Source organism: Aedes albopictus, chromosome 1 (genome assembly GCF_035046485.1).
Source record: "Aedes albopictus strain Foshan chromosome 1, AalbF5, whole genome shotgun sequence".
NCBI classification, from domain to species: Eukaryota; Metazoa; Arthropoda; class Insecta; order Diptera; family Culicidae; genus Aedes; species Aedes albopictus.
Window position 1 is genome coordinate 43,246,730 of NC_085136.1, and position 21,595 is coordinate 43,268,324.

General features: G+C 44.4%; 1 protein-coding gene across 1 annotated transcript; it reads right to left on the reverse strand.

The window, feature by feature from the left end:
- Nucleotides 1–396: 396 nt before the first annotated feature.
- LOC134284895 (polycomb protein Pcl-like) lies at nt 397–20,507 on the reverse strand. Its single transcript, XM_062844430.1, has 7 exons — nt 20,136–20,507; nt 8,771–9,586; nt 8,263–8,368; nt 7,828–8,196; nt 7,531–7,766; nt 4,741–5,614; nt 397–4,676 (listed from the first exon to the last, which is right to left on the reverse strand). The coding sequence occupies exons 2-7, from the start codon at nt 9,544–9,546 to the stop codon at nt 3,954–3,956; spliced, it is 3,084 nt and encodes a 1,027-aa protein (XP_062700414.1). The 5' UTR covers nt 9,547–9,586; nt 20,136–20,507; the 3' UTR covers nt 397–3,953.
- Between the last annotated feature and the right edge of the window lie 1,088 nt (nt 20,508–21,595).

Here is a 21,595-nt window from a genome sequence, read left to right on the forward strand (position 1 = left end):
TGCTCTGTTGCTAGTAAGATGCAAATCTCAACTTCTGCTTTATATTATTGACTAGAAATTTGATCGTTCATTTGCTCACTTGTGGTGCACAATCGACTAAAGTTTCAGCTACGTCAATTATGTGGAAATTAATATTTGCTTCTTCAAAATCGCGAGGCAAATTGTTAGAAAGAGAGGGAAGATAGGAAAAATTACACGTCGTCCCGTGCGGCCAAAATTGAGTGGGTTGCAGGAATGAGAAATTGATAGTTTCCAGAAACGACAAGAAGGTTGTTTGTAATGATCGGTGGTCTACTAAACACATCGAAATAGGTGAGATTTTACCTTACAAACAAGGAAAAACTTCAAGGACTGTGATATCCACTACCGAAAGCAATCACCACAACACAGACAATCTAATTTTTAAGAATCCATAGTCGTGTTTTCCACATCCAACGGTTAAAAAACCACCCTTTTTTCTCTTCGTACTACATTACTAGCGAGTTGATTCCAATAATTTACACCCACGTTCCGTTTTCCTCCGTACTAGTTATAGTTATAGTGTTTTTCGGTTTATTTTCTCCACAATTCTTCGGATTAAAATTTGCGATTACCGTTAGTTTTCCGTTTTGTTGTTACAACATCTACGATTACCGATTAGAACCGTTTATGACGACGACGAATGAAATATAAGAATAATGCAGGAGCCATCATCGTTCGGCTTCGACTCCCGTTTTGCTACTTAAACTTTCGAAAAAGAACTTAACAAAAACACGTTATCCCGCCCGCTTTCGAGCGGGCGGTGTAATGATAAAAGTATTCAACAGAATCAATTCAGAATTTAGGGAGATTTAAGTTAAACGTATGTATGCTACTAGTGCAAATGTGTATGTCGCGATCTATATGTACACATGGGGGAACGACGGCGAGCTTGAATAGCTAAAATGTTTGATTTACATAACCTTAAATTTAGTCTACGAATGCCGCGCGATTGGTGTTACCGCGCAAATCATGTTACATGAGGTTTGTAATAATTTAACATAACTAAGTATAATACGAGAATACACACTAGTTTTCTGCAGTTTATCAGTGCGGGATTGGGTTGCGAGAAATTTTCGTTCGTCTCTTCCTTTGCTAGGATCGAATTTTAGTATTTACATATGTTCTTATTCAGTTATTTTTTTAGTATTTGAAACAAAATCGCTAAGAAGAACGATCTCCCCAGATCGGAGATCAACAGAAGACTTTCCTTTTTCTCTCTCCGCTTCGGTTTAGATTTGTGTTTAGATTAGTGTTGCATTTGTTCTTATTTTGATAATCATGTTTATCTTCTCTCGCGTATTTCCCTATCACACGGGTTTTTAGGCAGTGTTCGGTTTCATTTTTCTTTACGTTCGGTTAGGTTTTGTTTTCATATTTGCGTTCAGACTTTTCGCACTTGATTGCCCGTGGTTGACACAGAATTGAGCTAGTCAGAGACAGACTCCCTTTTGGGTTTACGCAAAATTGAGGTCTTTAAGATCAATTTATAGATGTGATTCACCTTGAATTCCAGTATGGAACGAAGGTCAACATTTGCATTGGTTTGTGAAACCTCGAATTGAGTCAAATCTCGTAATTTCGGTTCCATGATGCATTGAGTAGTGTTGATACTCAAGCTACCTCACTCAGTTGCCATCTCTTGTAGTCAGGACGAAAAAAATCAATTCACGACGATCTCCAGTATGCCGATTGCTTCAGGAGTCATATTGCCTAAAAGAAACTCCATTCGGGCGTATACCACGAACAGTTAAGTACGTGTCGAACGAAATCCAAATCCAGCATGTGCTCGAATCTTTTGTTCGCACTATTTGGCTGCGAGCGTAGGTACCCAGGTCGATAAATAAGAATAAACAACAAAATGGGTGAGCAAAACTGTAACAAAAATGTGCAACTATGACGTCTTCAACGATCAATACAAAGTTGCGATTATGAGTTATTGTAGTAGTAGTATGTGTGATAATATAGCTAACTCTGTCAGGCTTAGGACTATGATCATTCCGTTCTATTAATAGTTATTGGTGACTTTCGGCAGTTCTGTTCAGCGATAAAACATCTACTCAATTCACGCTTGTCGGTTGCTTTAAATCTAGATTTATCGTTCTACTGTGTGTGTGTGTGTGTGTGTGTGTGTGTCTTAGTGTTCCCATTGTTTTTGTATCCTTATTGGTGAGCTTTGCACTTGTCGTTTTCTTTACTTCAGACTTCTTTTTTCTAATTCATTTCGTAACATTACTTCAAAACTACATACAAAAGTAGTGATTTGGTTGTGCTGCACACATATGAAACGACATTTCCCATCGTACATGTGACAACTACATTACGTTACAAAACAGTCTAGTGTTCGTTCCTGATTTTCGGTTATGGTGAGCTGATTTCATAGTTTAGAAATAGGAGCGTCTCTCAAACGATTACTAACTTTCGCATTGCAGTCCAGCCTCTGTTAATTGGTGCCCTTAAAGAAATTAACTTTTACGTTGGGGGTCGGCCAATACAGCTTATGCCAGGTATTCTGGAGTATCAATATCATTTCTAGCATTTTTTTTTCCAAACCATGAATCATCGCACGACATCTCTTGGCTTGAGAACCAGAAGCTGAAGTGTCTCCAGAGACCATGGTGGAACCTGTGCCAGGTGTTTCTAAATAGCCATACACTGCCGTGAATCGCATATCTGTCCCATTTGCATAGGAAATCCAGCAAAGATGGGACTGATATGCGATTCACGGCAGTACAGTCTTTAGCTTTTGACAAGAACTTTTACAAGCACATCGTTGAGAATTCGAGGAAATACTCCAGAAGAAGAAAAAAACAATCGTCATAAGACTACAGGTTCAATTGGCGATCCAAGTGGTTAAACGAGAGACCCCGAGGAACTCAAACGACTTACTCTGAGGGGTAATTCGAGCGCTTTACCCCGAGGGGTAACTCAAGTGCTTTACCCCGAGGAGTAACTCGAGTGCTTTACCCCTAGGGGTAACTCGGGTGATTTACCCGAGGGGTAACTCGCGCGCTTTACCCCCGAGGGGTAACTCGAGAAATTTACCCAGAGGGGTAACTCTAGCGATTGACCCCGAGGGGTAACTCGAGCGATTGACCCCGAGTGGTAACTCGAGCGATTGACCCCGAGGGGTAACTCGAGCGATTTACCCGGAGGGGTAACTCGAGTGATTTACCCCGAGGGGTAACTCGAGCGATTTACCCCGAGGGGTAACTCGAGCGATTTACCCCGAGGGGTAACTCGAGCGATTTACCCCGAGGGGTAACTCGAGCGATTTACCCCGAGGGGTAACTCGAGCGATTTACCCCGAGGGGTAACTCGAGCGATTTACCCCGAGGGGTAACTCGAGCGATTTACCCCGAGGGGTAACTCGAGCGATTTACCCCGAGGGGTAACTCGAGCAATTTACCCCGAGGGGTAACTGAAGCGATTTACCCCGAGTAACTCGAGCGATTTACCCCCGAAGGTAACTCGAGCACCCCCGAGGGTAACTTGAGCGCTTTACCCCCGAGGGTAATGCGAGCGCTTTACCCCGAGGGGTAACTCGAGCGCTTTACCCCGAGGGGTAACTCAAGAGATGTACCCCGAGGGGTAACTCGAGAGATATGTTGATCTATCTCAGAAATAGCTGGTAAGACCAAAGACTATCTGTTTAATATCTGAGATACATTAGTTCAAAATTCATAATCTACTTTTTGTATTCAATAAATAATAAAATACATGAACAATTTATTACATCACTTTGGAATGTTACTCTAATGATTTAAAAACCTTAATACCTCACTCATAAGCTGCATGTTTCTAGTTGATACTGGCACAGAAAGGCTAAAAAACTCTCCGGAAAACTAAAGACCGAGGTAGTGGTAGATGCACCCAGTACCCCACACATCGGGGACACGAACCAAATCCAGAATCCCAAAAAAGAGAACGCACACTTACATTACCTGCGTCGCCGGGCAGCCTTCCCACTCGATCAAATACTGTACCTTGCCGGAGATCGAAACCCGCCGGCCCCTGATGACGAACCGTTCGCCGCTGAGAATCCGATGGGCGGCGCCGAAGTACAAATTCAGCGACGACTGGAGATCACTTCCGGTGGTTGCTGACGTTGCCGCCGCCACCGCCGGCACCACCTGACCATTATTATCGGTGGTCCCATTTTTAACGGGGGATCCCGGCAAACTGGAACCGGGCGTTGTGGATGCCGTAAAGCTGGCCCTCCGGGCGTTCTCGTTGTAGTTACGTTCCTGACGTTGGCGCAGACGCCGACCGTGAGAGGCTAGGTTGCGTTTTGATGGCGGAGGTGGAGGCGCCGCAGGTTCCTGAGATGTGGGCGTCGTGGCTGAGGAGGTTGCGGACGACGACGACGACGACGCCGAGGAGGAAGCAGCTGAGGTCAGCACCGAAGCCGGCAGTGCTTGAGGAACGTTCGAGTTTGACTGCGGCGGTGGCTGCGGCTGCTGATAGGAACAGTTGGCAGGGGTGTTACTACCGGACGAAGACGACGACGGTAGCAGGTGGCTGAGGGGAATTTGGCTAGTCCAACCGTTAGTGTCCAGCGGTTGGCTGAAGAGGGACGCTATGAGGCTCGACGATTGCCCGGGCGTGGGAAGTGCGCTGGCAGGAGAAGCAATAGCCGTGATGGTGGTACCGATGACCTGGAACAAGAATGATCGAAATCAATGAAAGCATTCTGCGAATGATTGAAATGCAACAACTTACCGAGCTCTGCCGGAACTTCCTCCGTTTACTCTTGGACCCGTTCATGATGTCGCGAGCACTCAACCTCCGTTTGACGATCCGCGCCACCCGGAGTTCCCCATTTATTAGGTTACTACTTAAATGACTAACATGATTGGTGGTGGTATTAGTCTTCTGCATCAAGTCTTTCAGTTCATTACCACCACTCTTCATCAGCCCTGGTCCGGCGACCAGGGCTGCAGTACTAGCCGATGAAGCAGCAGCTGCTGCTGCTGTCGCGGCCGCTACTGCCGCAGCCGTAGCCTGGTGGAACGGGTTATTCTTTCCTGTGAAATCCTTCGGCGGCGGAATGATCAAATCCAGCGTGTTTCTCGAAGTGTCGTCCGACGAGTCGTAGATGTCGAAGGACTTTTCACTTTCGGTCTTCTTGGAGCGTGACTTGAACGCTCGCCTATTTCCACTGCCGCTGGCAACACTGCCTGCATCACTCTGCGGTTTTGAACTCGGACCAGCAGCTGTAGCTGCGATCACCCCACTTCCGAACAGCTGGAAGCCATCCTTGGCATTGGAACTAAATAGTGCTTCAGTTAAATTTGAACTAGACTGTTGTTGCTGTTGTTTCCCTGTACTGTTGTTGCCGATGATTGCACCTGCTCCTCCTACGCCGTGGTCAACGGCTCCGATGGCCGTTGACGCTGCCACGAGTTCGCCACCGCCGATGCCCGCACCGGTCGGAGCTTCAAAATCGGAACTGTTGTCCTGTTCCTGGTTGCCTTGGTCGGGGTCGTCCGAAACGTCCGAGGCGTCGTCCTCCGAAACCAGCGGGGAGCAGTAACTGACGCCGGTCATCTTCTCCCGACTAGGGGCGTCGTTCACGAGGGAACGCTCTAATGCTCTGTAAGAAAGTAAATGGGATGTTGAATAATGGCAGCAATTTACCTCGAGGGATAACTCGAGCGATTTACCCCCGAGAGGTAACTCGAGCGATTTACCCCCAAGGGGTAACTCGAGCGATTTATCCCCGAGGGGTTACTCGAGCGATTTACCCCCAGTGGTAACTCGAGCGGTTTATCCCTGAGGGGTAACTCGAGCGAGTTACCCCGAGGGGTAACTCGAGCGATTTACCCCCGAGAGGAAACTCGAGCGTTTACCCCCGAAGGGGTAACTCGAGCTATTTACCTCCGAGGGGTAACTCGAGCGATTTACCCCGAGGGGTAACTCGAGCGATTTACCCCCGAAAGATAACTCGAGCGATTTACCCCCGAGGGGTAACCCGAGCGATTTACCCCCGAGGTATAACTCGAGCGATTTACCCCCGAGGGGTAACCCGAGCGATTTACCCCCGAGGGATAACTCGGGCGATTTACCCCCGAGGGGTAACTCGAGCGATTTACCCCCGGGGGGAAACTCGAGCGATTTACCTCCGATAGGTAACTCGAGCGATTTACCTCCGAAGGGTAACTCGAACGATTTACCCCCGAGGGGTAACTCGAGCGATTTACCCCCGAGGGGTTACTCGAGCGATTTACCCCCAGTGGTAACTCGAGCGGTTTATCCCTGAGGGGTAACTCGAGCGAGTTACCCCGAGGGGTAACTCGAGCGATTTACCCCCGAGAGGAAACTCGAGCGTTTACCCCCGAAGGGGTAACTCGAGCTATTTACCTCCGAGGGGTAACTCGAGCGATTTACCCCCGAGGGGTAACTCGAGCGATTTACCCCCGAAAGATAACTCGAGCGATTTACCCCCGAGGGGTAACCCGAGCGATTTACCCCCGAGGTATAACTCGAGCGATTTACCCCCGAGGGGTAACCCGAGCGATTTACCCCCGAGGGATAACTCGGGCGATTTACCCCCGAGGGGTAACTCGAGCGATTTACCTCCGATAGGTAACTCGAGCGATTTACCTCCGAAGGGTAACTCGAACGATTTACCCCCGAGGGGTAACTCGAGCGATTTACCCCCGAGGTGTAACTCGAGCGATTTACCCCCGAGAGGTATCTCGAGCGATTTACCCCCGAGGCGTAACCCGAATGATTTACCCCCGAGGGGTAACTCGAGCGATTTACCGCCGGGGGGAAACTCGAGCGATTTACCCCCGGGAGGTAACTCGAGCGATTTACCACAAGGGATAACTCAAATGATTTACTCCCAGTGGTAACTTGAGCGATTCACCCCCGTGGGGTAACTCGAGCGATTTACCCCCGAGGGGTAACTCAAGCGATTTACCCGCGAGGGGTAACTCGAGCGATTTACCCTCGAGGGGTAACTCGAGCGATTTATCCCCGAGGGGTAACTCGAGCGATTTACCTCCGATAGGTAACTCGAACGATTTACCCCCGAGGGGTAACTCGAGCGATTTACCCCCGAGGTGTAACTCGAGCGATTTACCCTCGGGGGGTAACTCGAGCGATTTATCCCCGGGAGGTAACTCGAGCGATTTACCACAAGGGATAACTCAAATGATTTACCCCCAGTGGTAACTTGAGCGATTTACCCCCGGGGGTAACTCGAGCGATTTTCCCCCTGGGGGGTAACTCGAGTGATTTACCCCCGGGAGGTAACTCGAGCGATTTACTCCCGGGGGGTAACTCGAGCGATTTACCCGCGGGGGGTAACTCGAGTGATTTACCCCCGAGGATTAACTGGAGCGATTAACCCCCGAAGGGTAACTCGAGCGATTTACCCCCGAGGGGTAACTTACGTCATTTTACCCAGAAAAGTAAGCGCAGGGGGAAACTTTTAGAAACTCGATCTAAAGGATAACGCTTAGTATTTTCCCCAAGGGGTAACAAACAAACACTCATACTTACACCCTCGGCAGGAACCGGTAGATTCGATTTTCGGTCGACATCTGCGTCAGCATGTGCTCGGTGATGATCTGACCGGGTTGTATTAGTACGTTCGGGGGACTGGGTGGCTGGTTGACACGTAGCGTCCACATGGTAGCCGCCTTCCTTGCCTCACTACCACACTTGAACCGGTTCCGATCATTGGCCAGCGTTTGGGTGATGATCTCTTTGCGGGCGTTCGGCGACAGTTTACTCATCTGAAACGAGATAGATTCAATCGAACTTCCCTCTGCGTTATACAGGATCGTAAATTCTTACCTGACCACTCATCTGCAGCGTTTTCCAATTGTCTTCCACGTACGGGAAAATTGCTTTTGTAACGTCGTAGAACCGCTTCCCGTTGCGAGCGATCAAGTTATATAGCGCCAGGTGGATCAAATCCGGCCAACTGACCTCCAGCCGTCGGACAAACTCGTGCCCTCGATTGCAAATCGAACAGATGAAGAAGTAGAACCGATCGCCCAGAAAAATCGGATACTGTAGACTGCGGATACATCGGCCGTGGTACCACTGTTGACACCGACAGCACTGGATCATTTCCCGTAGCCAATCGCCGTCGTCTCCGCAGTAGCAGTAGTTCTGTTCCACATTGGTGCGATGCAGTGGATCCCACGTCAGTGTGTCGATCTGAAATGCGGGGATTCGGTTATTAACTGGGAAGTTCGCTTACAAGTCAACGAAGAATAAACCTACATCGTACGGAAGTTGTGCTTTGTCCGTCAGAGGATCCAGTGACTCCGATAACACTCCGGAACACACATAGCGGACATCCTTCCGTTTTCCGTTGGGAGATGCACACCTGAAATTATTAGTTATTAATCTTATGCTCAGAACTGTGAATGATCTGTATGTCTACAAACGGAAATCGCTCGAGTTACCCCTCGGAGGTAAATCGTTCAAGTTACCCCTCGGGGTAAATCGCTGAAGTTACCCCTCGGGGTAAAATGCTCGAGTTACCCCTCGGGGTAATTCACTCAAGTTACCTCTCGGGGTAAATCGCTCGAGTTACTCCTTGGGGGTAAATCGCTCGAATTACCCCTCGGGGTAAATTGCTCGAGTACTCCTCGCTGTAAATCGTTCATGTTACTTCTTCGGGAAATTCGTTTGAGTTACCTCCGGATTAGAGATACACCCTGCTGTAATCTAGCATCCCATCTGAAATTTCACATGCATTTCGACCCAGCCAGAAACCCTTACTTACATCCGACAGAACCAGTACCCGTTCCGCTTAAAGTTCCCATCCATACACTTCACATGATAGCCTCGGCCGCAGTTCTCGCACACCTCCACACTATCCTCGCTCTGCTGTTGCCGCTTGCACACCACACAGGCCGGAGCATCGTCCGCTTCGCCTCCACCGCTCAGCTTGGTCAGTTCCCGAAAGTCCGACCAGCACTCCGTGTTATCATTGAACCGCACCAGACACTGACAGTTCCCGATGGCAATCACCGTGCCCAGATAGAACCGGCCGTCTTTGTGTTCCACCAGGACGTCCTCCTGTGGTTTGAACTTGGCACCGCAGTTCTTTTCCGGCGTGACCGGAAGCTGTCCCAGCGAGGATGTCGTAGAATCCGGTTCGATGTCCGTGCACAAGCTCGGAACGTTCTGATCCAGCGGGGGACTCTTTCCGTTGGTTGTGCTGGAAAGACTTCCGTTGGTGGCGGCTGCGGTGGCCGCAACCGGGATAGATGCTGGAAGATGGCTGTTGAGGAACTCGTTCATGATGACTTGCTGTTTGGCGGCGTGGACTTTTTCCAGCGTGTGGAACAAACCCATCGATTCGCTGTTGTGGTAGGATGGGGTGCCGTTGCCGATGCACACGGCCGAGGTCTGAGGTTTCAGCGACAGGAGGGCAGTGTTGTCCATGATGGTGCCTGTGGGAAGGGCACTGAACTGTTGCGACTGCATCACTAGGGTGGACGATTGGATCGTAACGAGAGGATGATGACGATGATGATGGGGCTCCATAGAGGACATACTTTGTGCTATACTACTACTACTACTGGCCGTTGAGAATCTGCAAATATGGTAGAAAATTCAAAAAAAAAAAAGATATAATAAACTTTTTGTATTATTTTTATATTATAATTTGTTAAGAAAATGCATTACAAAAAACGCAAGATATACATCAGAGGCTTAACGAATCCTTTTTTCACAACAACATATCATGAAACGAACTCACCAAATCATATGCATTCATCCATTGTATCATCGCTGGACAAGAACAGGATTAAACAATGCTTTCGGATGTGCGACAAAGCCTGAACTTGCCAACCAAAAATTTTAAACGCGATTATGAACAAATTGCTTGCGGACAGGGTGGCCACTCAGAGCGGAAAATAAAATTCCCGAGTTTTTCCCGGTTTTCCCGATAGGTTTTTGAAATTTTTCCCGATTCTAAAATAGAATGATTTACAGTGAAAATTAAACGTAACTTACCAAGAAAAAATTATGAGAAATTATAGGCGGCATCCATTTATTACGTAACGCTAAAATTGTCATTTTTCGACCCCCTCCCCCCCCCCTCCGTAACGCTTTTTTGTATGAAAATCCAAAATTTTTTGTATGGGCCGTAACGCTCGGCCGGGCTCCCCCCCCTCTCCCTAGAGCGTTACGTAATTTGTGGACGGCGCCATATTGAATATTTTAAAATCCTTGAATATAACATAGTATTCATATGAACTTGAAAATAAGTTATGTGTTGTTTGTCTCGTATCCAATGATGGGCATTGAAATTACGATATCTTCATTAAACATTCCTTAAATTCATAGATGACCGCAACTACTACAAATTATACAGTAGTTTAAGTAAATAAAAATAAAAAAGATAATCCTGAGGGGGTCGAAATTCTCAGTATGATTATAGGATTTACGAACTTCTTATTAGTGGATTTCTTAGTAATATTCCAAAACTCTTCTGAAAAATTCTTGGTAAATTTGTTTGGGAAACTAATAGGCAATAACAGAATGCTCAGAAAAAAAAACATTCTGGATGAACTTCTGGTGGAATATCTGGATAGATAACTCGTAAAAGAATTTTGAAAATGATTTCTTGGGAAATCTTCAGTGTAGTATTTTTGATGGTCATTTTCAAGAATTTTTTATAGAAAACCAGTGGCGAACTTTGTGGTACAGTAAATAGCTACTGCAGAAATTCAGGCAGGTTACTTAGGCTGGAATCGTAAATTCTAGGAGAAATTTGAGAGATTAAAGAAATCTTAGTTTATGTCTGATACTCGTCTAGCATTCAGTTATTTTATCAGCGATTGCAATATGAAGCTCTCAGAGATTTAATTTGTGACCACATGTTTGGATATGTCAAGCATTTCTCCAGGAATTCACGAAAGATTAGTTTTTGAGAAAGTATTTGCCCAAAATGTAGAGGCAGATTCATTATTTGGGAATTATTTATTTTCACAAATCATACAACTATATTGCTCCAGATGCTTTTGAATACTCACTAGAACTCCCGCGAGAATTTCAATTGGTAGTTTAACTAGAAACTACGAATACTCAAAATTCTTGAGAATTTGCTGAACCAGGAGTTTTACCAGGGACTTCTGCTAAAGCTTCGCCAAAAAGGGGTTTTCCCGATACCTCAGTGGCGTCTCGTAACCTCACTTTACCTGTTCAACGACCCTAAAACTTGAAATTGCGGAGAGTTCAGGTTCTGAATTGAATTGAAAATGGATGGAAATGGCTATTCTCTAGCCTCTAGTCAAATTGCTATTCTCTAGTCGAGTCAAGTACAAGACACTGAAGACGACCTTACAGTTGAGGTCGAAATACGTATCTGTCAAAGGATGCAAATTCTTGGTGGAATTCAAAGGAACAGTACTTAACGCGATTTTCTTTTTTACTTGTCTATTCTCGTCATTCTCTACAAGTTATATGTTAACTTGTTGAGAAAATACAATAATTTACATTTGTTGAACAGGTAGATTTGAGGTTAGGGAATCGCCACTGCGATCGATACCTTACTCCAGTTTTCTCCGAACATTTTTATTCAAAAGTTCAATAAATGCGTACATCCAAGAACTTCATGAAGAACAACAGAAATCTTTCAAACAAAATATTAGAAATACTTTTATGAGCTACAATAGGCGTGCTTTGAGAAATTTCATCAGATACTAAAAATCCCTTCAAATATTCTTTCAATTGTGTTTCACTAACTATTTTTAAATTGTAGAAATGCTTTCACCAGAATTACTCATCCACAATTTCATAATTTCATAATTTTTAATTTTAATTTATTCTTGGAGCAATTCGTTCATTCATTCAAAATTTTATCAGCATCCTATTGAAATTTCTCAAAGACTTTTCGCTCAAAGGACAAATGCTACACACTAAGATTCTGATTTTCCAGCTCAGTAAAATTTTCGCTGAGTTCTGTAATTTTTTCATCTTTTTACTGAGTTTTCAACAGCAGATTTAACTCGGTACACTCGGTAATCAATATTTACCGTTCATCAGTAACGATATACGTTCATCTGTAATTTTTGACAGTTCATTTGCAGAACTCGTTAACTTATTTACAGAGTATTCAGCAAAAGGGATAACCGAGCGTACCGAGTTAAATCTGCTGTTGAGAACTCAGTAAAAAGATGGGGAAAATACCGAGCTGATCTTAGTGTGTATATCAAATATTCTCCTAGAGATTGTACAAGGATATTTTTTTAGAAAGAAGTTCTTTTTTTTGTTTTATAAAATTTTTATTGGACGCTTGATGTTTTCAGAAACATGTACATCCTGAAATGCATAAGTGACACATGAATCTTTAAATATTTGAATGTGTCTCAACCAGTCTTTCCACCAGAATGTTCTTTAGAATATCTTTGAAATTGTTCAAATTGTGATGTTAGGTAACATCACTATGATTAACTTAAATTGTCATGACTCGACAACAAGATATTATTGCGGCGCTCATAATAAATTCACATTTGGCGGCGGCGATATAGCCGCTAGGAGATTCCCGCAATACAAACGCAGTGTCAAAATCGAACAGATACTGTCACTCACCCAGCAGCATCGCAGCAGCCTTCAGGCCGTTCATATCAAAACAAGAGTTAGCACTATGACAACTCAGGTGGCCAGAAATCTTAATAAAATTTATCGCGACATTGTTTCACTATACGCATACGCATCACCTCGTCGGCTTTGTATTTAATAATCGGGATGCTAGTGATGGTGCAGGAGGATGTGGCATCATCTTTTTTATTTCCACATTGCGTCTATTTCGCGTGCATCTCCTCGCGGCCATATCGCCGCAGCCTCATGTGGATTTGATATAAGCGCCGCATGCATAATTTTTGACCATCAGTCACTCATAGTGGTGCGGTCATATTTTGGCAACTTGATGGGAAAGAAGAAGACAAACGCGTTTCGCGGATTTATCTTGCAAGGCACAATAATTTCCAACAATGCTTTTTACGCCAGTTCACCCACTATGTTATATAGTTCAACAGTTGTGGACTGCATTTCCCACAGATTCTCGTACTTATGCTTCTGGAGACTGTGCAAATTTTAGAATTTTTGAAAATTCCCGATGGCTAGCAACAATTCCCGAGTTTTTCCCGACTTTTTCCCGGTGGTTTCGGATTCCCGAGCTTTTCCCGGTTTTCCAGAAATTCCCGACTGAGTGGCCACCCTGTTGCGGAGTTTCAGTAAAAACTTCTTGTGCAAAACTTGTTAAACTTCATATGCACATTTTAAAAATTTAACAAAAAGTCAAATTCAAGATTATGATAAATTTAGATTCAAATTAATCAACCGCACACATAAAGTGAAACAAATTATCCCACATCAGCCAGACATAATCAAGCACATAAAACAAAACGGGACAGCAGAGTCGATGCTCCGTTGACCGTCTTCCAGGAACAAATAAAAACAAACCTCATGTATGAAACGACAACAGCGACGACGATGGCCAACCAACATGACCGGAACACCAACAGTCAAACAGAAACGAAGAAGAACGCCACAGTCAGTGTCGCGTTCATTACTGCGATGCCTGTAGCCCAGCTAGCAGACGATGTCAACAACTCAGCAACAGTATATGTACTACACATATGTACTGCCGTGAATCGCATATCAGTCCCATCTTTGCTGGATTTCCTATGCAAATGGGACAGATATGCGATTCACGGCAGTGTAGACGGACGAACAGAGAGGCGCAATCGTATGCATTTATGCTCCACGCACGCCGCCAACTATCGCGAGGAGGAAGAAGAACTGCACTACATTACGGTGCGCTGCTGATAGTATGGGACTGACTATGGGAGTAAACCACAGCAGACCCAGCGATATGTTTTCGATGCCGCCCACCCCGTTGCGCGCGAGGCAGAGTCTACCTTCCGCAGTTTTCCAACAACTACCTACCTACCTACTGTTCACTGTTGAGCTGTTTTCGACGAGCTAATCAGTGACGCTTGTGAAGCAGTGGTTCTCAAAGAAGTACATTCACATTTTTGTAGAAACCAAAAACGTCTGATTTCGGAGGAGCAACATTACTGATTCCCATCGTCAACGCTCTAGTCTGAGCTAAGGTTTAGATCCGGGTTCCAGGAGGTCACATCGATGATGGACTCTGCACCATTCCTACTGTAGGTTTGTTTGTCACCTAGATTCGCGATAACCACGTTCAGTCTTGCCACAGTTTCGACTGTGTCGAATAGAGCCCAGCCTCTCGCATTATTAGAGCGGCTACCCCACTCGATCGCTCAGACGCCGCTAGCTTGACTTTATCCGCTATTCAGGGTCCCGTTGTCGGGTCGGGAGGGATGCGGTATGGATCCGCTAGTATGGCGATAGCTGAACTTGAATCCAAGACTGACTGTCACAGCAACTGTTGTGCGGCTTCGCAGTGGTTCAGGTTCAGCTGTTTTACTTGCACTATCGTCAGCTATTTCGTTTTCCTCGCGTGTTTGGACATTTTGGCCCGCCTATCACGTGGCTCTTGTTTGTTGTGCAAATGAGACATTTTGGAGCCGAGTCTCTGGCGATTTGGCCTTCTGTCCCTGCAAAGTTTGCTCCTATCAGGGCCTTTACACGCCCACGACTTGTTTCCTTGATCGAAGCACTTGAAGCACGCCTATGGCGGCTCGTAAATGCTGAGCGAGCGCACTGACCAACCAACTCTGATGTGGCCGACAGAAATCGTCTTTTTCACCTCCCCTACTGAGAGCTTCATCAGGTCGGGCGGGTTTTTGCTCAGGCGTATCGATGCACTTGATGCATCTACCTCGTACTGCTGCTTGAGTTCATCTGCTTCGAAGATCTTGTCCATGTTTTTACACTGAAGAATTGCCTTCGCTATCAGGGCACTCATGTGCAGCATTTCGTCCAGTACCCTTTAGACTAGTGGCTTGCATCAGGTGCCCGGCCTTCGTAACGAACAGCAGCAAAGTTGAACTGATTGAAGCGCCATCTTCGATTTTATTTTGTGACTTGTCACCATGAACCATTTGTCCTTGAAAGCTTGATCACGCACAATATCATCGAAAGTTTCGACGGCACTTCAGACATTCATGACCTCAACTTTAACCGGTGTAATTCTGACGCCGTCATGGAAGATCTTCATTTGACGAATTGAGACAAAGCTCCTACCGGTGATAACGTCAACGAAGCAGCAGTCGTTACGTTCAACTGTTTTTTTTTTTGAATAATCAGAAGACACACTTCGCTCCGCAGACAACCACCCTCTCCCCCTCCCTTCGTCTTTCAATAATATTCAACCATGGTGGACCGTCGACCTGTCAAGCTGTCGACACCGCCGCAATGTTCTCCGGAAAGTTCGTTGCCGTTTTCTGCGTCATCTAAGCGAAGAAAATAGGATCCATGTTCGAGACCGAGTACAACGAGTGCTTATCTTCTTCGTTCCGTGAGTATGTCTTTCGAAATGAAAAAGAGATGAAGACGAACCCTTCCTCTTTCTGACGATTCTTCCACAGAAAAAGGGGTTCAAAATCGATTCCTTCGGAGATTCAATTCGGCAACCGAACCAGTCACGATATCGTAGGATCAGTGAAGCTTTTTGTCAATTCTTTAAAATCCGTTTGCAACGCAGACACTCTTTCGGATCCGTCATAACTGCTCGATTCTCTGCCATCGCAAAATATTCATCTTCCGCTCCTCACGTTCACTATAGCTGACGTCATTAGGGCTTTAAACTCTGTGAATCCGTCTAAAGGTCCTGGAACAGATAAACTGCCTACAGCGTTTATTCAACGATGCGCTAATGAGCTTGGACCACCCATGGACTATTATTTAACCTGTAGCTCTCAGTAGTCACGTTCATCCACAAAGCTGGAAATATTCATGATGTTGCAAACTATATGGCGATTTCCATTCTTTGTTGCTTGAAACTAATGGTGCACGAGAAAATGTACATTGCTGTCAAACCCTTAATATCGCATTATCAATATGGGTTTGTGAAGAACAGGTCCTCTAATTCTAATACAAATCTTATCCAGGGTGGCCAGTGAATTTCAGATTTTGATTTCCCGGTTTTCTCCCGGTTTTTTCCCGAAATATTCAATTTTTTCCCGGTTTTACTTGTTTGTTTACTTGTGTTGAATAAAATAATCCCTATCGGTTCAGGAGCTGTTCCAGGATAAATTTCAGAACTAACATATGTTTGAATTTTCAATTAAACTCCTGGGTGAACTTCAAGAGATTCTTTTGGGTAAAATTCAGAAATAATCTCTTAAGAATTTTAATTCCTGATGACATTTTTTTGCAATGCCAATGAAACATAGGTTTCTGTAAAAACTGTACATGTACATTTTTGCAACTGTAAAGTACTTTCACATTTGTTCTCATTTTTAGTTTGAACTTCAAAACGTCATTTCCACTAGAATTGATACAGTATGCCTGATACTTGTGTTAAAATTTTGAAGATGTTTCATATCAACTTAATTTAAACAACATGTTCAGATTCATCCATTTTTGGCACACAGGCTTCTTTGAAAAAAATTCAAACTTTTGATGCAAAGCAATTATATTACAGAAATTCTTGTATGAATCGCCCAAGAACCCGTTTTTCTTCGCAGTACGCAGTTGCGAAGGAATGACAATTCAAATGGCTGTCACTGTGGAATTTTTATTCCAGGAATTGGTCTAAAACTTTCTTGAGCGATTCCTTTTGAACACGAAACTGGCCTTATTGCTGAATTCCTTTGAGAAATTGTTAATTCCTTTTAACAATTTTACATTTTATTTCAGAAAGCCTTGTTTTGTGTTCGTCTCTCATGTTCCATATAATAACATTATTTGTTCTAGTAACACTTGCCAAAAAAACTGCTTAGAATTACGTTTGGCCAAGTAAAAATACTGATTCTAGGTTTTAGTTTAGTTGTACATAACTGTTGTTAAAATTTAGCCAACGACAACGTCCTATTTACTTCATTTAGTCTGTCTTTCATCAATTCCTTGTTGCTGTTGTTAAAATACATTTCCCACAATTTCAATTTGATGTAGACAAGTGAAAAGAAATATGTGAGTGCCATTGTTAGTTTTTGTAGCATTATTGTATTTTGGTGACATCGATACAAGACTAATTCAGAGGAAGATTGCCCTTTACTAAAGTTTACTGAAACTCTTTACATTATTACGCAGGAATTATAAATTATTGTTTCTTCTTGATTTGCTGAAAACTAAGAATAAAAACAGTTATAACTTTTAAAATGACTTAACAGATCGACTTCAGCAACCGATATTATGATTTTAAAATTCTTAACATCTAAATATAACACAAGTCGTATTTTCAATAAAATATATCGAAATATTGCAACTTCTGTTAAACCAGCAACAAGCTTGGCATTACAGATTATTTTCATGGATGATAAAAAAGTGATTAATAATTAGAAATAATAGAGCAGTATGGAATTATTCCTGGAAATGCAAAATTTTCCCGGTGGCAATCTGAATTCCCAAATATTTCCCGGTTTTTTCCCGGTGATTCCGAATTCCCGGCTTTTTCCCGGTTCTCCCGGTTTTCCCGGTTCGCTGGCCACCCTGATTATCGTATATGCAAGTACGCTGAACTCTAGCATGGTGAAACGCTAGCCAAATGGGCGGTATCTACGTAGAGACGTTGCCAAAGCTTTTGATAAAGTCCCCATCGAACTAACGTTGAAGAAACTCGAACGACTTGAGTTTTCAAACTGTTTGATGATGCGTCTAAGCTCCTAATAGGCTCCTAAAGTCCTATCGGGATTCTTGTTTTAAACCACAATATATGGTTCAAGAGTACATATTTACTCATTTTTTGACGTTTTTATTTACCATAGTTGAAAATATATAATTTTTATTTTTTTAGCCTTTTGTCTCGTCCCTAGCTTATAACACATACTTTGAGTGATTTTTTTCACCGTGTATGTCAGATAGGAACACTTTTGAAATCCCAGTGCGAAAAATGTTGAGCTCAGTCACACAAGGTTGACCTCAAATGTCAAAGTAGAACTATTTACCATTTTACTTATTTCGAATTTTCTCATTATTCCTTTGTTTTTCAAGTTCGAGTAAAGTACAATTCCGATTAGAATACCATGCTTGATCGTATTATTCAATATAAGCGAGATTTCGTCTTTAATTTTAGGACCCTATTGCGTGAACGTTCTGCCTGCGTAAAACTGGGATATCCTAAGTCCGCTTGTGTTGGAACTTAATCTGACGTACCGCAAGGGAGCCATCTCGGGCGTCTTATCTTCATAATTTTGTATCATTGACCTGAGCCAACGACTGAATTCGCTCCACGAACTGTACGCATACGATCCAAAGATAGGTTTCTTAAGTGCTCAAACCAGCGTTTCACCTGGTCAGCCGGGTCGGTCAGTAACTGTCCAGACCTGTCTTTCACGGGCATCGTAGTATTCATCTAAGTCCCACTAAGGCGACGTGAAACATCGTAGAGGAGACGGATGTCACCGGTGTTTGCGGCTTTCTCGCGTTCGTCGGCTAGGGAGTCCGCTCACGTTCTTTTGTCCCATCTACATGAGCGTTTCACTTCCTTCTCGAGAGCCCAATAGCGCTGACGGGCTACGGCTTTGGCTCCTCGTGTTTTCGCTCGCTCTATCACGGCTTTGGCGTTCCTCCGCTTCTCTATCTTCCTCCAGGTATCATCTGTGATCCACTGTTTTCTCCGGGTGCGTAGCTCACCCAAATTATTCTCGCCGGTGGCGATGAAGGCGTTCTTGATGGCGCTCCATTGATCTTCTACCACCTACTGGAATATCCGCAGCACGGTTCTCTAGCTCCTCAACGAAGGACCTTTACACTGCAGCGTCTTCCAGTCGGCGTATGTTGAACCGGCGCCCAATTTTCTCCTCCTGTCGATGGATCCTAGCAATGCGCCTACTTCTGTATAACTTATAGAAGCCGGCAACTAAATTATATTCATGCGTTTTATTTACTAAAATGGAGTAATTCTTCAGAGCGCAAATGCAGCATGATTCGATGCAAATTTGTGTCCCTAATGTACCTATTTTACTCGATACTTTACCTTATGTGCTACTACGAACGAACTCACCAATCTATTTGTATTGCTAATTTAGAGAAAATTTTCCACTTTATGGATGATTGAAAAGCTACCGCAGCTGTCAGACTGATGATTTTCATGAAGGTATCATCAATCAGTCCAAGGATACCTTGGATCGAGCCTTGGATATGACGCCGATGATCATTATTTGTTGTTGCTTTTCAGAACATTTCACTTTGCAAGCATGCTTTGATTTGGCTAAACTTTTCAATGATACGATGATTTTCATGGTTGCGGTAGGACTTTGACAGCTGCGGTAGAACTCGGCGGCTACCACAGAGTGGAAAATTTTCTAAAAATCCGCAATATCTATCAAAGTTTATTCTTTTACTGGTAGCAAACGATACGAAACGATTGTGAACCTCTGGGCGAAGAGAGGCATTGCGCGATCGTACGTATGGGCGAGACGACCGGTTGGTGGAGCACGCGCGAGGGAGGGCAAACCAACTCCGAACTCCTCACTGCCGCGCGGCCGATATGCACACATTACAGAGCACAGCACAGCACAGCGTAGGTACAGCGGAATTTCAATTTCGATTCGATTCTTCTGCTGCCACTTTCTTTCGGGTTCTCTTTTGCTCGCGCTTTGCCCCTCTAATGGGGGCCTACTTCGATTCACTGACTGCTCTGAATCGTCCGTCGGCTCCCACCCTCCCGCGACCAAAAACCGTACAAACCCACAAACTGCGCGAGCCGACGAACGTCTCTAGCGCTCTAATTATGCAATTTAGGCAAGGCCTGCAACTTCTGCAAAACCATCAATTAAAATAGCGCCGTCGGTTCGATTGGCAATGTTTCGCCCGCGAAGCAAACATCCGCGGTTCCTCGGAATCGCTCCGTCCGCGATTTCCCTCCGTTCCGAATCAAAACTTTGCGCGAGACGACGGACCGACCGACGGGCGACGTCTTCTTTTTCGTTCTTTCCCGTCGTTGACACCCATCGACGTCCAGCTCAGTTCAGAACACACACGGATTCGGCCCTCGCCTCAAAACAGACAGGAAAACACTACCCGAATCCACCCGGACTTACCTTGCCACGGTCGAAATCCCATCCGGGGCGCAACGACCGACCGAAATGCACTTTTTCCGCTGCGATTTGCACACTAGGAACCAGAGATTTTCGCACTTTTCCGATCAGTTGAAAATTCCAGCAGCAGCAGCGGTTGCCATCTTTTTCTTTGCACTTTTGGGTTTTTCTTCTCTTCGCGGCTCCCGTTCGTTGGCTGGCGGCCGCGGTTCTCGTCGTCCGTCAAAAGTTTTGGTTCGAGAGTCGACCGTCCGTCAGCAGCCAACACACAACACACGAAGTGGTTTGGTCGGGTGGGGGAGGAGCGGAAAAAATCTGCTTTGAACGATGTGCTAACACGGAAGGTGTGACGATGCAAAGCTAGCTCACTCTTTCGTTCTGTTGATGTTAATGGGCGAGATCAAACGTGACGTCATATTTATGATTGCTGGTTAGTTTGGTAGAGTGAAAGAGATGGCCAGCTTCTCTTGTCACACCTCTGGGTAAGAGAACATCGAGTTGCATTTTTGACAAAACAGGTCACTCACCCCTGAGTGGTGAGTGCTCTCATTTTAGTACAACTTCGAGTGCGAGCGAACTGTCAAACCAGTGATGCCAGAATTCTTCAATTATAGTATAGTATAGTTCAAGCATAACTTTTCAATCCGACGTAACTCGAGAATGTAAACAAATCCGGGTTAACTGCTGCATGCATGATTCATAAAGCAAACTGAAGAATCCACATCACTGTTTGATGATTTATTGCTTAATTTGTTTAACTAAGCATATTTTTTGCAACGACGTATCTAATTATTTTGATGTTTACAACTTTTCTGATAGATACACCGTTTTGATATATGAGAAAACCAAACGACGTATCTAGCCAAAATCAAAAGTAACAGATACACCAAACTGGCACCATACAAAAGCGACGTATCTGGCATGACGTATCTCGAACCAACCCGGTGTATGTGTATTTTTGTCAAAATTCATTGTGAAAATGTTATGGAATGAGTAGGTTTTGTTTCTTACCTAGTGCGTGCTATATCCCTGGTGATGTTAAGCACGAAAAAACTTATGAAAAGTATTTTTATAAAAAACTATTTTAGTGAAATGGTCGTCAACATTGACCATGAATTTATTATGCCTCTCAAGAAAAATCAGAATATGGCGATTATCTGCCTCTGGCTTCTGATATTAGCGCGACAGTCACTAATCATAACAGCGTCACCAGATTTAGAAGTATATAATTCCACTATATGGGGTTTGACAGCAAGAACACTCATTCCACTGAGCTACTCTTGCCGTTCGTCACAAATACATTCAAAAACATCTGTCACTTCGCGAAACCCACGTGCTTTTGTTTTTGGCGGGAACACTTTTTCTTTTGTTTTGCCTTGCGACTGTCATGCGGCGGTATGCATTGCGAGCGTACGACCGCCGCAGAACTCTAATAAAAGATAAGCGCGACAATACTCAGATCA